The 19,245-nt window shown below is 35.8% G+C and overlaps 2 protein-coding genes across 2 annotated transcripts; both read left to right on the forward strand.

Annotated features, from left to right (window-relative positions):
- The first annotated feature begins 1,152 nt into the window (after positions 1–1,152).
- Positions 1,153–8,071, forward strand: LOC140148314 (uncharacterized). Its single transcript, XM_072170219.1, has 6 exons — positions 1,153–1,338; positions 4,549–4,639; positions 5,305–5,531; positions 6,085–6,207; positions 6,765–6,812; positions 6,953–8,071. The coding sequence occupies exons 1-6, from the start codon at positions 1,177–1,179 to the stop codon at positions 7,862–7,864; spliced, it is 1,563 nt and encodes a 520-aa protein (XP_072026320.1). The 5' UTR covers positions 1,153–1,176; the 3' UTR covers positions 7,865–8,071.
- A 5,659-nt stretch (positions 8,072–13,730) lies between these two features.
- LOC140147175 (uncharacterized) lies at positions 13,731–16,109 on the forward strand. The gene has a single exon (XM_072168954.1). It carries the CDS (start codon positions 13,731–13,733, stop codon positions 16,107–16,109), a length of 2,379 nt encoding a protein of 792 aa, XP_072025055.1.
- Positions 16,110–19,245: the final 3,136 nt, after the last annotated feature.

Genomic DNA, 19,245 nt, shown 5'->3' on the forward strand with positions numbered 1-19,245 from the left:
GGATGGGGGAATTTATGTATGGCGTAGGGAGGAGTGACTCGAGTTATTCTTTTCTGCATGGCTGTTTCTGTTATTAACTTACGCCCCTCTGGAATCAAGCCTTGTGAAACCCACACCACTCCACGCCATACATAAATTCTGCCAGTCACATTTCCCCAATATGAAATTTTTTTAAAGTAAAATTTTAATTTTAATTTTACTTCATTAAAGTTTGGCGGAGGCGGGGTTCGAACTCACGGCGGCGGACTGCTTTGGACACACTATGAACCCAGCGCCTTAGACCACTCGGCCACTTGTCTTGTTGGAATTCATTTGAAACTTATTTGAAGATATAATCGCAACTTCAACATAGGCCTACCACGTGACAAGCAAAGGCAGAAAACGTACCATATTTTGGAATTTTATTTGCCTAAAAACATTTATGTGTATTATTAGCGCTCAATTGTTGTTAACTGCGTGTTTTATACAAAAAATCCAACAATAAACATGATAACTGGGCGTCTATATGTACAATACATTATATCGATTTTGACACGTGCTTGTGTCTCAGTACATTTCCATGGTCAGTAAAATACTATAGAGGAAAACCTACCATTTTCTTGTATACACGTTCGATGTTTTGATCAAGTATGTGAATATTCGACATTATACCCAACATGTTTTTTCAGGAAATAAAAGATTAGATTACCATAAAAACGAAACAGTAATCTTTGGTTGGGTCTAATGTAATATTCACATAGAATTTTCAACGTTTTTTCTATCCTTATTCTTGCTCAATTAAAAAATATTTTGGCGTATATAAAATTGAAATAAAATTCTCTGCCTCTTAAACGACATCAAATGCGCCACAATTGGGTATCACGAATCGTTATGTATGATGTGCAGTTAATATTCATATTTTCTTTTATACAGAGGATGCTTCAGTTTTGACAGGAAAAATATTTTCTTGAAAACCCTCTCACTCGGTTATTTTAAAAAGGTAACCACGCTTCCCTAGAATGCGCAATAAATTAGCATTAAAATCTTTCTTATTCTAACAGCAAGCGTTTCTAGAATGTAGTATGGCGAAATGTGGTGTATGTGAAACCCATGTAATAACCTTGACGCACGCGCAGTGTTTCCAGCCGGAAACCAATGTACTATAAAATGCTCCGATCAATCACAGGTTGAGCATTAATGCTGTTGTCGAACTCTGAATCAAACTCTACTGGTGGTAAGAATAATAATTTTCGCGGGAGACCGGTACAGGTCGTTGAGCCTATAAAGGCTCTCGAGCCTGTACCGGTCCCAGAATTGCGCGACAAGGACCCAGATTTACGTGACAAGGACCCCAAAAAGGTTGGTGTTAATTGTTATTATTATTATTGTTTATATTTCAATATTATTTTCATTGCTGTCAATCAATGGTAATGGACAAGGAGGACATGTCGAATGATCGAGGCGCCATACAATGCATCGAGGACAATACTATCACCAAGCTCTATGGATTTGTAGAACTCACGGGAGAACTCATACCTACTGCAAATACGATCGTATGATACGAATCTTCAGTTTGAAAGTTACATGAATTTATTGGACATCTCAGGAATGGAACATAAATATTGTTGAATATTTGCTTGCTTTCTCTCTTTTTGATTATTTATTTCGCTGATTTACCGTTTGTAATATTATATTTCTGTTAGTATTATACTAGCAATACTGCGGTTGCTCCGTGCAGAGACACCTTTAGGTCCTGATATGCCCGGGCTGAATGAAGTCGGCTGATAGGTCTATAGAAAGGAAAGAGAGAAACGGAATTGGAGATTAAAAACGGAAAGGAAGGCCGCTCATAAATAAATCATGTTACGGTCAGCCTTCTACTAGTTCTAGTCAAAAAGGAAATTCCATACCGTATTCAATCTCAAGCTACATGCTATAAGCCATGATAAAAAGCCTATTTTGTAATAATGCTGGCATGCTTTAATATATTTCTTGCCTGCACGTGATAGAAAGAGCTTAATGGTTGATATTGATATTGTAGACTTACTCCATGATTGTGTAAACGTCACGAGTGGTAAGCCCTACCGATATTGCGTGAGCAGGGGCTTTCCCCCAAACCAGTGCAAACTGGTTTCAGCTTGCGAGAAGTATAGACTCGGTCCCAGACTGCATGTAGCTCAATCACAAACACAGGTTTGTTCGGAATGACAGAAATTGGCTGTGGTGAAGACAATCTCGGTCTCGCGTGATGGTAGTGTGATCTGATTAGCTCATGAGTGTGATAAAGAAGTGGTAAGCACGCCCACCACAGCGGCGTCCGCCAAACTCCAAGTGTTTCTAGAATGGCTTTAGAATATGAAACATTTTAATGCATCATAAGCTATCATACTATGGAAACCTGATTACCATTTTAAAATAGCCGAGTGGGAGGGTTTTCAATGCATTATTTTTTGTGTTAAAACTGAAGCATCCTATGTATAAAAGAATATATGAATATTAACTGCACATCATGTATATAACGATTTGTGGTACCCAATCGTGGTACAGTTGATGTCGTTTAGCAGGCAGAGTATTTTATTTTGATTTTATATAGCCCCCCTTTTTTTTAATTTAGTGAAGATGGAGACTGAAATGATGATGAAAATTCTATGTAAAAGTTACATTAGACCCCCGCCAAAGATTACCGTACTGTTTCGTTTTTATGGTAATCTGATCTTTTATTTCCACAAATAAACTTTGGGGTCTAATGTGGACTTTTTGCATAAAGTATAAAAAAACCACCATCTTTAGAGTTTAGATTTCTCATCGCAATCCAGTTTCGTAGTCTCGGGCCCAGACTGCATGGTACGTTACAAACGTAAGACCGTCAGATATCGGGCGGGAGGAGCCCGGTCCCCGCACTCCGTGCATCCATGGGTATTCATGCTCGTCGAAAATTTCGCGAAATAGGGGGTGTTTTCAGATGAAGAAATGCGATTCGCGAAACACACAAAAAGGGGTGTTTTTCAAACCACGTGTTCGCGAAATTGAAAAAATAGGGTATTTTCATGGAGCAGCCTGCGTGTTTCTGTCAGAAAAGGGTATGTTAGAAATATTGTTCGCGTTTTAGCGAAAATAGGGGTATTGTCGAAGGGCAAATAATTCGCGAAATCGCTAAAAAAGGGCGTTTTTCCCTAAAACTTCGCGAAATGAGATGCAAAAGGGGTGTTTTTAAAGTTCACCGACAAGCATGAATACCCGCGGAAGCACGGAGTGCGGGGACCGGGGGGAGGAGTTAGCCAATTCTATCACGTCTATGACAAGTAGTAATTACTACTTAAATGACAGTCTAACCGATTTTTATTCAATCAAAACTCCTATTGTTGAAGGGACAATACGCTATAGAATTCATTATGATAGTAGCAAATGAGAGATTTGAAGATGTTATTTTGTATGTAAAACGTAAAACGAGACACATAGGCATAGCAGCCGACATAATGTAAACCAGTGGCGTAGCGTGGTCATCATATGGGGGGGAGGCACCGACCATGATTGGGGGCACAAGCCGTTTTTTTGGCAATTTTCCTATGACGCTACGCCACTGATAATAATATACGAGAGTGGTCAGTGCAATTGTTTATTTATCCACCTGGCTCAACATTCTGGTGATATGAAGGAATAGCCTCAAAATAGCAGCCATTTTGAAATAAATAGTGAGAACCACATATTTGTAAGTAGGGGGAAGTGGGGCAAATTGGTCCACCTAATGTCCCATTTTGCCCCACCAGATCTCGGCTATAATACTAATACCCGACAACTTGCGACAAGTGACCACTATAAAACAAAATGTACATCACCAAGTGTATAGTAGACTTACGTTTCACAAAAATTGGTGCCGGTCGGCCTCCGGCTTCATTATTTTATTAAGGTGTCTTTAAGGCGTCCCATTTTACCCCACTGCAAGATTTTTCTGTAACAGAGGCTGGGGTAAAATGGGACAGCTGGGGTAAAATGGGACGCCATTGATTTACTATGGGACTTTTTTTGTTGGGGCAAAATGGGACAGTTTGAGTTAGCACACAGTAAATCAATGGCGTCCCATTTTACCCCAATTTGGCATATTTCTAAAAGAAAGCTTTTCTTATAATTTTCGAAGAAAAAGTTACAATTGTTGTCTTATTTAATTGAAAGGGTAGCTTAGAAGTTATTTTTTTATTTTGAGAAACACTAATCCGGACCATTGATTCAGATATTGAGCCACAAGTCGTGACCTCTGCTTAGACATGACAAAAAAATGAATACTTATTTTGATGTGTTAAGCTTACGGCCCTCAGAAGTTCCTGTTTAATGAAGAATGGTACTTTTAAACGGTTTGAAATATAAATAGACATTATATCAAAGTTATTTTAAAAAAAAAATGGGCAAAATGTGACTATTTTAAGGTATAAAAGTATTTCCGAAATCACTGTCCCAAATTACCCTGTGTCCCAATTTGCCCCAAGTTACCCTATCGCAGTTATAGGTTATGTCCATAAACATTAACATTTGTCACAGTTGATGTTTAATCAATAATTGTATCTGCTATTTCAGTTAAGACCAGACGCTTCGACTTTTCAAGTACCGGAAACATCAGGTACTAGAGGCACAAATGCTGAATTTCACCAACATGGAAATGAAGAATGTAAGTTAAATTTTAATTGTTTTCATCAACTTAAACAGCAGACGTCACTTAGGCCTATCACCATTAATTTCAGTTTCAAAATATCTTTTAAAAACCTAATACCTAATCAGTGGCTCCGGAACCGGTGTGGGGGGTGTAGGGGAAGGCCCTGCACCCCCAAATAATTTTGGTGGGTGCCCAAGTACCCTAGGGCCCCCAATAATTTAATGTAAAAAAAACAATACTTTTAAGGAAAAATTCATAATTTTAAGGTTTAATTCATAATTTAAGGTACAATCCATATCAAATGCATGCATTTCAAAAGCTTTGCACCCCAAGCATTTTCGAGCTTCGGAAAATGCCTCATATTGATGCCCCCACCCAAAAATTTGCTTCACTCACTGATGAGTAAATAAAAAAGAAAAAAAGAAAAAAAAAAGAAATCCCACTCAACTCTGTATAAAGGTATACATTAGAATTGAAGAAAAAAATTCCGCCGCCAAAGGCAGCGAAAACAAATCCGCCGCTTTCCGGCGAAAAAAAATTCCGCTTGACCCAAACTCCCATGCCCCATGAGAATTAAATGGTGCATCCCTTAGCATTCTTCACCACCAGAGCCGATGGGTTGATCACGAGTGACTTTAATTGGTAATTTCTAAAGGGATCTTTTTAAAATCTCATTTCAGTTGCCTCGATAAGCAGTTCCTCACAATACGATCGGAACTCGAACCAATCTATAAATGTAACTACAAATAATGCGCTGTGGACCAGCCCAGTAGACCTACGCATGCCGTTCGGACTGCCAGAGGCATCGGGAGATCAACTGTCCGCTGACTACAATTCCGAAACAACTGTGACAAGTCTTTTTGGAGGTGCAAATGGGCATGGCAGTGTAAAGCGAAGGACTTTGGAGGTAACATGAGGGACATGCAAAACTTAAAATAATTTGTGCAAACTTTCATTTCAATTTAGCGACAGGGCCGAGAGACGCAGACTAAAACTCCCCTGTAGACAAATTGCAACTGTCCATGTTGTATGTCTAGGAGTGGACTCGGTGGACTGTAGTTGCAGAGTAAACAATGTCTGCATTTAATATGTGCTTTCAACTGAAGAAATGTGTTTGTTTTAGCAGAGAAGATGATCTCACTTTCTCTGGTTTTAGAAAAGTTTTAAACAAAAGTGACAAAGTATGCATGAAGCTCTCTGCCGGTTTGTGTTTTTATCCATCAATGTTTGTTTCATCATTGATGTTAATGTTAATTTACTATGATCATGATGATGCATCATTCATTAGCTGTTTTGATGGGAATTTTATACTATCAAATCCATATTTGGTGACATACCTTGTTACAGTTTCACTTCCTCAAACTGGCAACATTGTTTCTTGCTTTTTCTTTCCTGAAGTTGAACGAATGGTTAGACTGTATTTAATAACTATTTTATACTCATTTGAATTCCCTCTTCAGCATGTTCAGAATACTAGAAGTCACTATCGGGCCAGAAGATCAAGAGGAGGCATACACAACGGGATACACAACTTCATCAGTGGACGTGGACAGACAAAGACTGATATAGATTACTTGCCAAAGGTATTTACATATTTCTTTGTTGAAAGCTTGTTTGAACTACAGGACAACTTAAAAATCAATGTCAAACTTTTATATTTTTTAAAAGCATCTGGGAAGACCTGAAAAATAACATGCTCCTAGTGAAAATGTTGCTTTATCATTCACAGAAAGTGTTTTTATTTGTTATTAAAAGCACAAGATACGGAATGATGTGTGTATTTCGACATGCAGACGTCACATGAACATCTGTGTGCAAATAAAAAAGTAATTTATAAAACTTTCACATAAATGAGAACCATATCATATTCCGCAATTAGTACTTCAGCATTAAGAGTCCTTTAAATATTTTTTGTACATTTGAATACAAATCATTGCGACTTTTACAGTATCATACATTTTGTTTATGTGCATTATGTTGTTTTTTACGATTAAAATAGTATTTCACTATTAATTGAAGGCTTGTATAAACCAAAAAATAAAAAAAATAAAGGTAAAATGATAAAGTTGAAAGCAGTATTTGAATGCTTAAACCTTATCTAATACATAAACTACTGTACACATTTTAATTTTCTCTTCAGACTAGAAGTCATCGGGCCAGAAGATCTGATTATTCGCCAAATACTAAGGTAATTATAAATTTCTTTGTACTAAAAGCTTTGTACTACATGCATTTCACTTATTATTTTATAGTTACATCATAAATGTTTGTTTTTTTAATATTAAAGTTATAATTGTTTTTTATTTAATTGCTTTTTGCACTTTTCAGCTGGCAGATCAGCCCAAATCACATGACCAAGCTCTTCTAGATGAGTACTTGAAGCTTTCCATAACAAACAGGAAGCAAAATCATTTGAAAACCATGATGGACGAACGTATTGGAACTGCACTCTTAATAGGAGTTACCGCTTCTTATCGTGAAACTTCTAAGTTCTTATATCTTAAGAGTTATGCGAGTAAGAGAATAAACCCTAGTCAACTTCTAAAACATGAAAATCATGCAGAAAACCAAATTAAGCAAGATCATGAAGATGGGGGAGGTCAATATCAATATTTTAAAAAAGCTGTATATGAGAAGTTTCAATTGTGTAATAGTGACCACCATGTGGAGGATGTAAATCTTTTTATATTTATTAACAATTCAAGTTGTGGAGATTGTGTCCCAATTGATAGAGATTTAATAGAAATTGTTTCTGAACTTGAAAGTAAAAATCCACAACTCAATTTTAATGTCTTCATTGGGTACGGAAAGCAATGCATGTATCATAAACCTGGCCGTGACTCTGATAATGCTGCTGCTTCCCGTGCTGCTTTCGAGGCGTTCATGAACCTAACAAAAATTAAAATTCCTCGTGTTAAAGTTACCATAGATAAAATAACGGAGAATAGTCTTGCTGAAAGAGAATTTCATGCCGCTGTTTTGGAATGGTTAAAGATGCCTGATAACTACAATGGCAACAGCGATACCTTGGTAACAAGTAAAAGAGAATTATTATGTAATATTTTCCAGTTCATGGAACCATCAGAATATCAGCGTATTTTGCACCAATATACACAAAAAGAAACTATAGAAATTAAGTTCAGGAAACAAATGAATAAATCGATAGATGACATTATTACAGACGAAGATTTTGACAAAATGGATCCGTGGGAAAAAATAAATATACTAAGACTAAGGTAAAATTCAAAGAAGATTAGGTTAAAAAGTATGCTTCTGGTAGTCTGTCAATATATGGCAGCATTTGTATGTATCATTTATATCCTGAATGCCGAATGCTTTGTAGCACCATTCAGGCTGAATATCGAATGCTTTTATATAGCACTATTCAGGGCAAAAAATAGAAATAAACTCTGTGTCAGTGGATTCCATGCCATCATTCAGAGAAAATAGTGTCTCGTTTCTTTCTTTCGCTTGTGTTATAATATCAAAACTATAAGCATTACTTAAAGGAGGATTTCGTGATCCTAGCATCCTCTTTTTATGACATTTTCAGTATATGGTCGAATCCAACGAAAAGTGTACACGGCATGTTCAGGGCCATAACTTAAAAGTATTAATCAATTGGCATTCGTTTTTGTATTGTGTTTATTCGGCTTGATCATACGCTTCGCGCCATATATAATAAGCCCCCCTTCTGTGAAAAACTTAGACACAGAGACCCCAAAACATGCTATTTTACCCATTTTTTCAAAATATTTCTTAAAGTATTTTTAAAAACATCTAAATCAGTTATGAAAAGAAGTCATTGGATTGAATCTAAATTGATTTTCTGAAAGGTGTGTCTTCAAAGATTGCCTGTTCAATTTTTCACATATTTGTACATAATTACGAATTTTTTGTGATACTTTTTTGAGTGGTATTTTTTTACATTACCTACGAATACAATTTTTCATAGCACTAGATATATCTTTAAAAAATGGAAATCACTAATAAATGCGCAATTGATACAAGCTTTGATATGTCCAATACTGAAATGCATTGCATTCGGACATCTTTATTATTGTGTTTAGCTGCCAGAAATTCTAAATGGCACAAAGGTAGGTTTGGTAAAAATATGCATTACCTCCGAATACATGTTAAAAGCTGTGTCATTTCCACAAAGTGAGAGAATAGTAAACAATAGTTAAGCAATAGGTGCAGGGTAATAGACTCTATATTTCTACCAAGTTTCAATAGCCTGCGTTTAAATATTTCTGAGATGTCAACAATAAAAGCAAGTATTCGTAGGTAAATTTCGGTAACCGAATGTTACCTACGAATACAATTTGACATGACAGTATTGTGAAACACCGCCATTCATGCCAATGCCCATATTGGTACATAACGAAGGCCTGTGTGTTTGCTATCAAATCATATGTCAATGAAAGTTGCGAATTCACATACATGCCCACCATGCAAAATGGATACGGTTTAATTGTTGAAAAATATGTACTGAAATAGACGACGGTCTGCTCATTTGAAAGAAAAATCAGATTCAAAGAAGATTAGAAGGGATAAATACTTGGATTTGTCAACTGTCATGTGTGCTTCATTTTAAATGTTTATCGACCTTCTGGTTTCTGAGTAATTTGTGTCCAAATTGATTTATTCGAAGGTAATTTTGATGTTTTCGCTAAGGTTACCTACGAATACCATGGAAAAAACGACTGTTCTCATTGTTTCATGATCTAGACAACACAGTGATGGACCCTGGTATAAAGCTAATTGTAGTTGCCCTCAAACGAAAGGCCACAAGACGTAACTGACTCCAAGATGGACTTCACAAGTCTGCAATAACGGTTAAGCGATTTGTGTGCAATTAAGCAAATTAAAGTCACTTTAGTGCCTTTGTTTCTTACTTCAATCCTCTTTCAATCGCTGTGAACTGACATTATTAATACATGATAGGGTCTAAAGTATCAATAAACGCACATAAAGAAAGTAATACATTCAAAGTGCTTTATAAAAAGAAGTTTTGATTGCGATATCCACCAAAAGTCTAATTCTTACCTACAAATACTGAAATGTTACTTACGAATACAGCATAATACATGACATGTGTAATGAAGTGTCCCTACCAATGGAAATTAATTGTCAAAAACTTTAAGCGGTACCCCAGGACACTATTATTACCCATATACGGATTCATTCAACAATTATTTATTATGTAAAATTGCTGATTAACTACTTGTATATCAAAATGAAGTGGTCAAAATCTTGCTAAAAGCATCAAAAATTTTTGATCTAAGGTAATGGCATTTATTCATTTGGACGTACCATCTGAAAGAGATCTAAAAACTACCATTTTATTAATTCATTACCATAATAGCAAAATTTAAACCTCTAAACTCAATATAGATATTGTTAAATCGCTCATGTTACCTACGAATACCCGGGTTTCTTCACCTTTTCATTGTATAAAGCGTTAGGTGTATGCGTATAATTCCTAATATTCTTGAAAACATATATCCTACTCGTTCTTATACAATGCGTAAATTGATGCGTAAATTGATTCATACTCATTTGATAAATAAAATACAGAAACTGACCTAAACTTCATTTTCAAAAATAAACTAGCATATATTGACTAAGATCATATTGATCGCATTATAAAAATAAAATAAAATATTTTCTGGCTGAGCTAGCATTTTCCTGACGCCCTGTGGTCTACATTACACAAAAAAAGCGTTAATGGGAATATTCCATTATTGCGATAGTGAAAGCATCCTAGTGGTATTCGTAGGTAACATTGGGTTTGATATCACATTTACTATCACACGTCCTGGATTTATTTTACAAGATTAGTAATGGCACTTTTGGTTCCTATAAGGCCAATATGTCATCAATCAATGGGCAAAAGGAAAAAATTGTGGAGACATTTTTATTTCGGACTTTTATTTTTGGCCCGTGGACACTTTTGGTTGGATTCGACCATATATCCACGAAAAAAGCCTATTCCCAAAATTTCAGTTGATTCCGATTTTGCGTTTGCGAGTTATGCATGATTATGTGTGAAACGGTATTGGTAAATCAAGTCAACACATATTATATTTGGGTAATTGCCTTTTTATTTTATGATTCAATCAATTATCTCCGTCAGCCAATTAGCGCGCCGTACGTATCCAATCAATTATCTCCGTATCCAATGAGAGCGCACGACGGCCGGGGCCTTCCAGATGCCGCGTGGAAATCTTTCTTTTGCTCATCGGATTCGTTTGATAGGTGAGGGAGGGTGCTAGCTGAGTAGTATTACAGAAGCCATTGTAGGAGTGGGGTGCATTGAATAGTTGTGTGACTGAATCCTGTATGTGTAGTCTGGAGTTACGTAAATAAAATATTGTTGGAGATAATGAAGACAAATACTACGTGTGTTATTTAGATGCACTTCTGCTTATAAAAGGTACTCTGTCGGTGGGGTTCTGCCCCCACGACTTGCCCACGTCTCACGCAAAACCTTTCGTGTTCCCATTTTGGGAACTGGTGTCAACCCGGCCACCTGACATTCATATACCAACTTACAGCTAATCAGGTATTCATTTAACACACATTGAGACATTTCGAGCTCCTGGCAATCGGCCGTCCCGCCACATGTGTATTACACTGCCCCATATAGGCCACTGTTATAATTTCGTTCTGGTATACCAGAACGAAATTCAAATTTGGCAATATTTTTGCTAAACGAATTAATCTGCAAGAAATATTTGGTACATAAACATTATGTAGCCAGAGATATAAAAATCTCAAATTTTTTGAGAAAAATGGGGGATGAGGCTGTGGATCACGAAATGCCCTTTTAACTTCCAAAGACGCCATATTTTAAAATTAAGAATTCAATATACTCCCAACGGTCCAATGTATCCCATTCTATATAGACCCATATTTCCAATTCCAATCAATTTTTTTACACGAATCTTCTTTTTTTCTCTTTGAAGCTTAAAATTTGCACCCACAGACTGTAGATTCCCCCTTCGAGTCACCAAACCACTAGCTTATTCGGCTCACACCATGACCATTCATATGTAGGGACGTAGAAAATAAAGCCCATATACTGCATTTGTTTCAATAGCCCGTAAAGTGCTGCTATGGCGACCCTTTGAATAAAACAAGAGCACATCATTAGCCTCGCCTGAATTAAGCATTCACAATTGAAAATTCATTATTAGATCTTGCAATCTTGTGTATGGTTTAACTTTTGTTAAAGCCCTTTTGTCTCAATGTATCCCCTACTATTATGCATGCAGTTCTTTCTTTGACAAATATCCTACAATCCGAAATAATTATACAGCTCAACTGATCATACTTTTCCTACATCAGACATTCGACCTTTCATGATTTTTGAGTTGACACAGTCATGAAAATAACTATAGATACTTGACAGACCATTAGTAGCCCAGTTCTGAACCTTTACATTGATCATTCATAACAATAGGTATCTGATGGATCAGTGAAGATAAGAAGGGATTATAATATATCCGTAACCTTGATATTATAGTATATCTCGAGGAAAAAGTGCAATGGACATGTTTTCATTTTATGTTTCAAATATCCCGCGCATGAAAATTGAGTATTTAACCCAAAATGGAAAATGGAACAATTTATTGGAAATCTGTTTAACAGATTTTTTGACATCTATTTCTGCACTGTATTATACCTAAATTAAGAAATGTTTATAAATATTCAAAGAAAATATAGGTCATCCAAACAATTGTGATTTTTACACATTTTGGGGCAAAAAAGGAAAAATAAGCAAAAATATCAAAATCTGTTTAACAGCTTCATTCATCAAGTCATAACAAACGGCCTACATGCTTAATTTCTAATAAAATATTGAAATTGTGAAAAATATAGGTATTTATTGATTTTCATGTTTTTTCTTGCAAATATGCTAATAATATGCAAATTATGAAATTGCAAAATAAAGTTTCTACATAGCATACATCTTTCAAGTGTGATGTTCAAAATGACAGACATCAAAAAGAGATTCGATGAAATGTAAAGGTGTAGTAACAATTTTGGCATGGACTGTCTGATCAGGAAAAGTACGGTAAGTTGAGCTGTAGTAGTTTAAAACAACCAGGATGACTTAAAATGTTCATGTGCTTGTGCAATAGCAATAATACCTTTCTTTCCTTTGCCAATATAAATACAAATCCTAATTGAGGAACATATAGTGGTGCAATAAAAGTGACAATTTATCTCTATGCGGATAAAAGTGGAAAAGTTTCTTTGCTATCGAAGTTGCACCACACCAACAATATTGTTGTATATTATGGCAAGCCACATCATTCATAAATGCGAGTTTTGCCCGCTATACTGGTCGAGGAGCCCGCTATACTGGTCGAGGAGCCCGCTATACTGGTCGAGGAGCACGCTATACTAGTCCATACAGGACCAACGCAATATTTAGCACCATAATCAACGCCGTCAGGCGTTGGTCCTTACACATTAGGTCGCTACCCCCAGCAGCGTCCCTCATTATAATAAACAGTGACCAAAACCAAACCAGTCGATGAGTTACGTCATGAATCCAAATATGGAAAATAGCCCCGCCCACCATTCAGGCTATCATTCAACCGCATCTATTACATGCGGTTGTTCTTCTTCACATGAGCAGAATCATGTGAAGAAGAACTGTAGACATGGTAAGGCCATCAAGTGTTATGACTGTAATGAACTTGGGCACAAAGCCCACATGGGTTTGTGTAAGGAATTTTAATATATTGGCCAGGAAGATTGGGCCGTCTATAGTTTTACTCATCCCAATAAATTTGATGTTTTACATGACGAGCTCGACGACATTGATATTACTAATGAGGTTAAACACGTTAATTGTAATGATACTGTTGATGAACATGATGCACGTGAGCCTATAAATAATGATGTAATTTTTGAATCACATGTTGGTTGTAATACTGATAAGGATAAGATCAAGAAAAGACGTCATAGAAGAGGTAGAAATACTCGCTCTAAAAGTAGTAGGCCTAAGGCCAAGTGTTATAAGACTCTAAATATTGCCTTTAATAATGTAAATAGGTTAAAGCCTAAAGTTGATGAACTTTGTAAACTCATGAATGACGAGGATTTTCATGTTTTTGGTATAGCAGAAACCTTTCTTAAGATTGACGATTCTGTCCGTGTTAATGGTCTTCAGTGGTGTGGCAAGAACAGAACGAGTAAAGGTGGAGGAGGTATAGGTTTCCTAATTAACAAAAACATTACTATTCTTGATGATGATGTGTTTGACTCGAAATCAGATGAATATGAAAGGCTATGGGTAAAATTGTGTCTTAATTCAGGTAAATCTATGTACATCGCCGTGGCATATTTTCCAGTTGAAGGCACTGATGTTGAGATAACAGAGGCCCTGTATAATCAGTTGCTTTCAGAAGTTATTCGTATTAGGGAAAATGACCTGAATGATCCTGATATTCTTATTATGGGTGATATGAACGGCCGTATTGGGAAAGAAATTCCAGACGGCGATCCTGTATATAATTCGAATGGAAAACGCCTTTTGCATTTTGTAAAAGATTCAGACTTAACTATTCTTAATTGTACAAGACAATGTATTGGTAAATTCACTTGGTTTCGAGCTGGTCAACAAAGTACTATTGATTACATGCTATGTTCAAATAATCTTGTTAAACACGTTAAACAATTTGTTGTTGACGAGGACAGGAAATATGGTTTAGGAAGTGACCACAATGTATTGCTCTTGACGCTGCATAACAATAGTGCATTTAACAAAAGAGAGAATGGTAACAATAGTATCAAGAGGTGGTATTGGGATATTAAAGATAAAGACTTTTCAAATTTTCAAAATCAAGTGCATAGTAATTTTGATGATTGGCAGGCCAATTCTTTTGATAACCCGGACACCCTCTGGGATTCTTGGAAAAAGAGGGTCATTGCGGCAGCATCTGATGGATTAGGCGTTAAAGAAGTCAAAAGCAAGTGTAATTCATGGTTTGATGATGATATTGATCAAGCAATTAAAGATCGTAGAAATCCTGCTAGGATGCACAGGGGGTGGGCGAAGGGAGACAAAACTGATAAAGATACTGGGGATAATCTTTGGAAATCCTATCAGGATAAGCGCACTTATGTTAAAAGTCTGATTAGAAAGAGAATTACTGAAATGCGGGTCAATAGATCTATTGACATCGCCAATAAGGGTGGACCTTCATGTAAGGATTTTTGGAAAGTGTTAAAAGGTAGCAACAGTAAAAGTAACTCCAATGTTTATTGTATTAAAGATCCTGTGTCTAATGATGTTATCTCTGACAGAAAGAGAATGAACCAAACTATTCTCCAGTATTGGAGTACTCTTGGTAAAATGAATATCAATATGAATGACGAAATAACAATTGAAACTAAAAAGACTGTTAACCAAATAAGGAGGGAAAAGTGCAATTTTGATACAAATGAAACTGATTGTATTTTTGATGTAGATATTAACATTGACACTGTAATAGAAGCTATTTCCAACGCTAAAAACAATAAGTCTCCGGGTATCGATGGTATTACAAATGAATTGTTGAAAAACGGTGGTAAATGTCTCCACAAGTCACTTTTTGAATTGTTTAGTAGATTAATTGATTTGGAAAAAACACCAAGTGAGTGGAACCATGGGATTATTGTTCCTATTTTTAAGAAAGGGGATCGTAAAGATCTTAACAACTATAGAGGCATTTCACTTACTTCTTGCGTAGCTAAGGTTTTTAATAAGATCGTGGCCACCAGTGTCTCAAATTTCCTCGAAAGCAAAAATGTCCTTACGGAGGTCCAGGGAGGTTTTCGTTCAGCTCATCGTTGCGAAGACCACATTTTCACGGTGAAAAGTATTGCTGCTTGTCGCCTTGCTGAGGGCAAGAAAACGTTTATGGCTTTCCTGGACTTTCGTAAGGCATTCGATACGGTTTGGCGCGATGGGTTAATGCTCGCAATTTGGAATAATGGTATTAGAGGTCGCGTATGGAGACTTATTGACTCATTGTATGATAATGTTCAGGCCAAGGTAAAATTTGGAGATATTGAAACAGATTTCTTTAATGTAGAGGAAGGAGTGAAACAAGGTTGTGTTTTATCTCCTGTTTTATTTTGCGTCTTTATGCACGAATTCACTAAACTACTCAATTCACATGATATTGGTGTCAGAATACATGATGTTTGCACTGGTAGTCTTTTCTGGGCGGATGACGTTGTACTTCTTGCGAACGATGAAAACGAATTAAATAGAATGCTAGACATTGCAGCCCAATTTGCTGAAAGGTATAAATTAAGCTTCAATTATGATAAATCAAATGTACTTATTGTAGGTCAACGTATTGATGAAAGTAAAAATGGAAAATTGGGAATAATTTCATTTCTGAGGTGGATGTCTATAAATACCTTGGTGTTCAAATATCTCGTAACCTTAGTGACCATAATCATGTTGATGAGGTGATTAAGAAAGGTAATAGACTTATTGCGTATGTTAAGTCCATTATTGATAATTTTGACGATTTCAATCGCGTCTATTATGGGGATATCCTCTGGCGATCGATTGCGCTTCCAGCTATCAATTATGCAAGTTCTGTTTGGGTAACCGAAAGTATGAAAGACATTGATCGTATTGAAGGTTTGCAATTACAAATGGCGCGTCATATTCTCAAAGCAAGCCGTAACACACCGCGCGTCACATTATATGGTGAACTGGGTTGGTCTCCAATTGCTAGCATTCAGAACACGTTCCGTGCCAAATATTTCTCGCATGTTCTGGATATGGATATGCATCGTTGGCCTAAACTTTTGCTTAACACAATGATGTGCCTTGATCATGATCCGTCTAAACTGCGCTATAAAATGTTGAGTAGTGTTAGGTCTAATTTGAGTAAACTCGACATGGATAACGTTTTCAGATGCGCGATAAGTTTGTCAGAACAAAGCAATCATAATTGGGCTCCATGATATGATTAAATCCTCTAACTATGATCTCTTCGTTAATGATTGGCTTACTGAAGCAAAATCCAAGACATCTCTCACTGACTATATTTTATTTAAAGAAAGCCCAGGTCTAGAAAGCTATCTCCTGGACAAAACAGACTTTTATGCCGCTTCTTTGAAATTTAAACTTCGTTCAAACACGCTCCCATTAGAGCGTAGATTTAGTAAATGGAGTCCTGATAATGACGGGACGTGTCACCTTTGTAATAATGGGATTGAGGATGTAACACATTTCCTCTTCATGTGTAGTTCTCTTAATGAAATTAGAATTGATGAGTATAAGAAACTTGAAAACTGTTTGGTAAATAATGCATGTTCTGATATTTGGGAATTATTTATCTCAGGTAACTTAGATGTAAAACTTCATCTCACATTAGGTAGCACGTCATGTACTTTTAAAGACGTTACAGATTGTAACAATATTTATGAAATTTTCGATAAGTTTTGCAAATCATATTCGAAACGTGCTTGGAAGGTTAGATCAGAAATGAAGTCTATCTAAGTATTATTGCTTTGTTATTCGTTATGTAAAATCGTTATACTTGTGTAGAAAAACGTTCCAATGGACCATCACTGCTGGCACATAATTTCATTGTACGGCACGGCCAGAGAATGGTGTGTGCGCCATCTTCCACCATTACCGGCCTTCTATGTGTGCATTTGGGCGTTATCATGGTTATAGCGCCAGCAGTTTTGTTCCATTTATATAATATGTGTACTATGCATGCATGGTGTGTGGTGGTGTGGGCGGGGTGTTTGCAAGGGGCATATGTGGTGTGCGGGCGGGGTGTTTGCGCGGGTTCATATTAAACGGGAGTATACGTGGTTCTTACTTAGTCGTGGATGATTTAAATGCATTACAGTCGTTTATATTGCCATGTTTACTTGGTGTGATATTTTTTTATAGGGATGTATTGGGTGATGTGTAGTTATTATTCAAATTATTCTCCTTTAACATGTTTATGTCTGTAAATTTCACTTCATTTCACGTGTAAAACTATGTAATTTTGTTGCTTTATGTATGAACGCACCGCCGGGTAGGCGTGTGCCGCTGATTTAAAAGCGTATGTTCGAATAAATAAATAAAATAAATAAAATACATAACTGGGACTCTCAAGTCATCTCAAGTACTTGGTATCCCAATCGATTGATTTTGATAATGCAATAAAAGCAATATACAAACTTTTGAGGTCGCTTACCAGTGCATGGAAATAGTAGATATCTACTATTTCCATGACCAGTGTAAACCGGGCTAGTATGAACAGAGAAAATTACATCTTCTCTGGTATGAATTAAATGAAAGTTTTTTGTTGCTATATCAGTGCAGTTCGAGATAGTGTAGGCCTAATCAGTGTTAACAAAAAGTCATTTGTATGATTCTAGGTTTGTTTTCCTTTTTATTTAATATTGTCACATTTGTCAATAGGCCTAAGCGCCTAACCGTGATACCATTAAAAAGGCTAAAAGAACATTAATTCTACACACCGTTTATTTGGAACTGAACTTTGATTTATTAAAGTCATAATGTACAATGTTATGAATTTGGTTAATTTTTTTCAAACCTGATTTTTTGGCATATTTGTAATGTATACACATGTCACAACTTGCACCTAAATGGAATCAGCCAAATTTGTTGTGTTTGTAGGTAAACAGAGCAAAGTTCGACATAAAGTCATAATTCAAGAATTATGACTTTATCATCATGTCCTCCTATAGAACTGCGTGTTAAACGGCCAAAATAACAAGCAGTGTTTACCTCGTTATTTCAGCTCAAAATGGACAAAACCATTCCCGATAATTAGGGCCTATTACTGGTATTATTTCAGCATTTTGAATATATAATGACAAATTTAAAATTTGAAGGAAATCGTACATTAAGCCTTTAACACCTAACTGGAAATAACAGAGTGAGTAAAATAAAATAAAAGGCGATACCACTCCCAACTTAAAGTACTGTTGATATTTCAAATGCATGTGAAAAAAGGAACGGAAAAATTACAGCATGAAAGGGCCTGTGATTACTATTTGAATTAGGGGTTTAGATTTAAACTATTTTAATATCAAATCTTTAAAAAACAACATGGTCTTCTCGTTTCAACCGAGGGGCATGGGATTCACCACTTTTAATTGATCAATCGAAAAATTAATTGATGATTTGATAAAACAATATAAATTTAATGTAAATAAATAATAAATAAATATTATTTTTATATAAATAAATGGATAAATAATTCAACATATAATTCGAATAAAATGAATAAAAAACATAAGCCTGATAAATGGCAATATATAAATCAATAAACGAATAGAAAATAAATAAATAAATGAATAATAAAACAAATACTGATGAACAGAAATAAATATATTAACGAATAATTAATGAATACACATTATGTTAATTCCGTTTCTTGAAAATAATAAGATCAGCAAGTTCTTTCTTTCTTTCTTTCTTTCCTTCTTACTTACTTTCTTTCTTTCTTTCTTTCTTTCTTTCTTTCTTTCTTTCTTTCCTTCTTTTCTTCTTTCTTTCTTTCTTTCTTTCTTTCTTTCTTTCTTTCTTTCTTTCTTTCTTTCTTTTTCTTTCTTTCTTTCTTTCA

Source organism: Amphiura filiformis, chromosome 3, assembly GCF_039555335.1.
Source record: "Amphiura filiformis chromosome 3, Afil_fr2py, whole genome shotgun sequence".
Taxonomy (NCBI): domain Eukaryota; kingdom Metazoa; phylum Echinodermata; class Ophiuroidea; order Amphilepidida; family Amphiuridae; genus Amphiura; species Amphiura filiformis.

Coding starts and splice junctions, on each gene's coding strand:
- LOC140148314 (XM_072170219.1), top strand. CDS start 1,177: ATGCTGTTGTCGAACTCTGAATCAAACTCTACTGGTGGTAAGAATAAT. Junction 4,640..5,304: donor CCAACATGGAAATGAAGAAT/GTAAGTTAAATT, acceptor ATCTCATTTCAG/TTGCCTCGATAAGCAGTTCC. Junction 5,532..6,084: donor TAAAGCGAAGGACTTTGGAG/GTAACATGAGGG, acceptor TTCCCTCTTCAG/CATGTTCAGAATACTAGAAG.
- LOC140147175 (XM_072168954.1), top strand. CDS start 13,731: ATGAATGACGAGGATTTTCATGTTTTTGGTATAGCAGAAACCTTTCTT.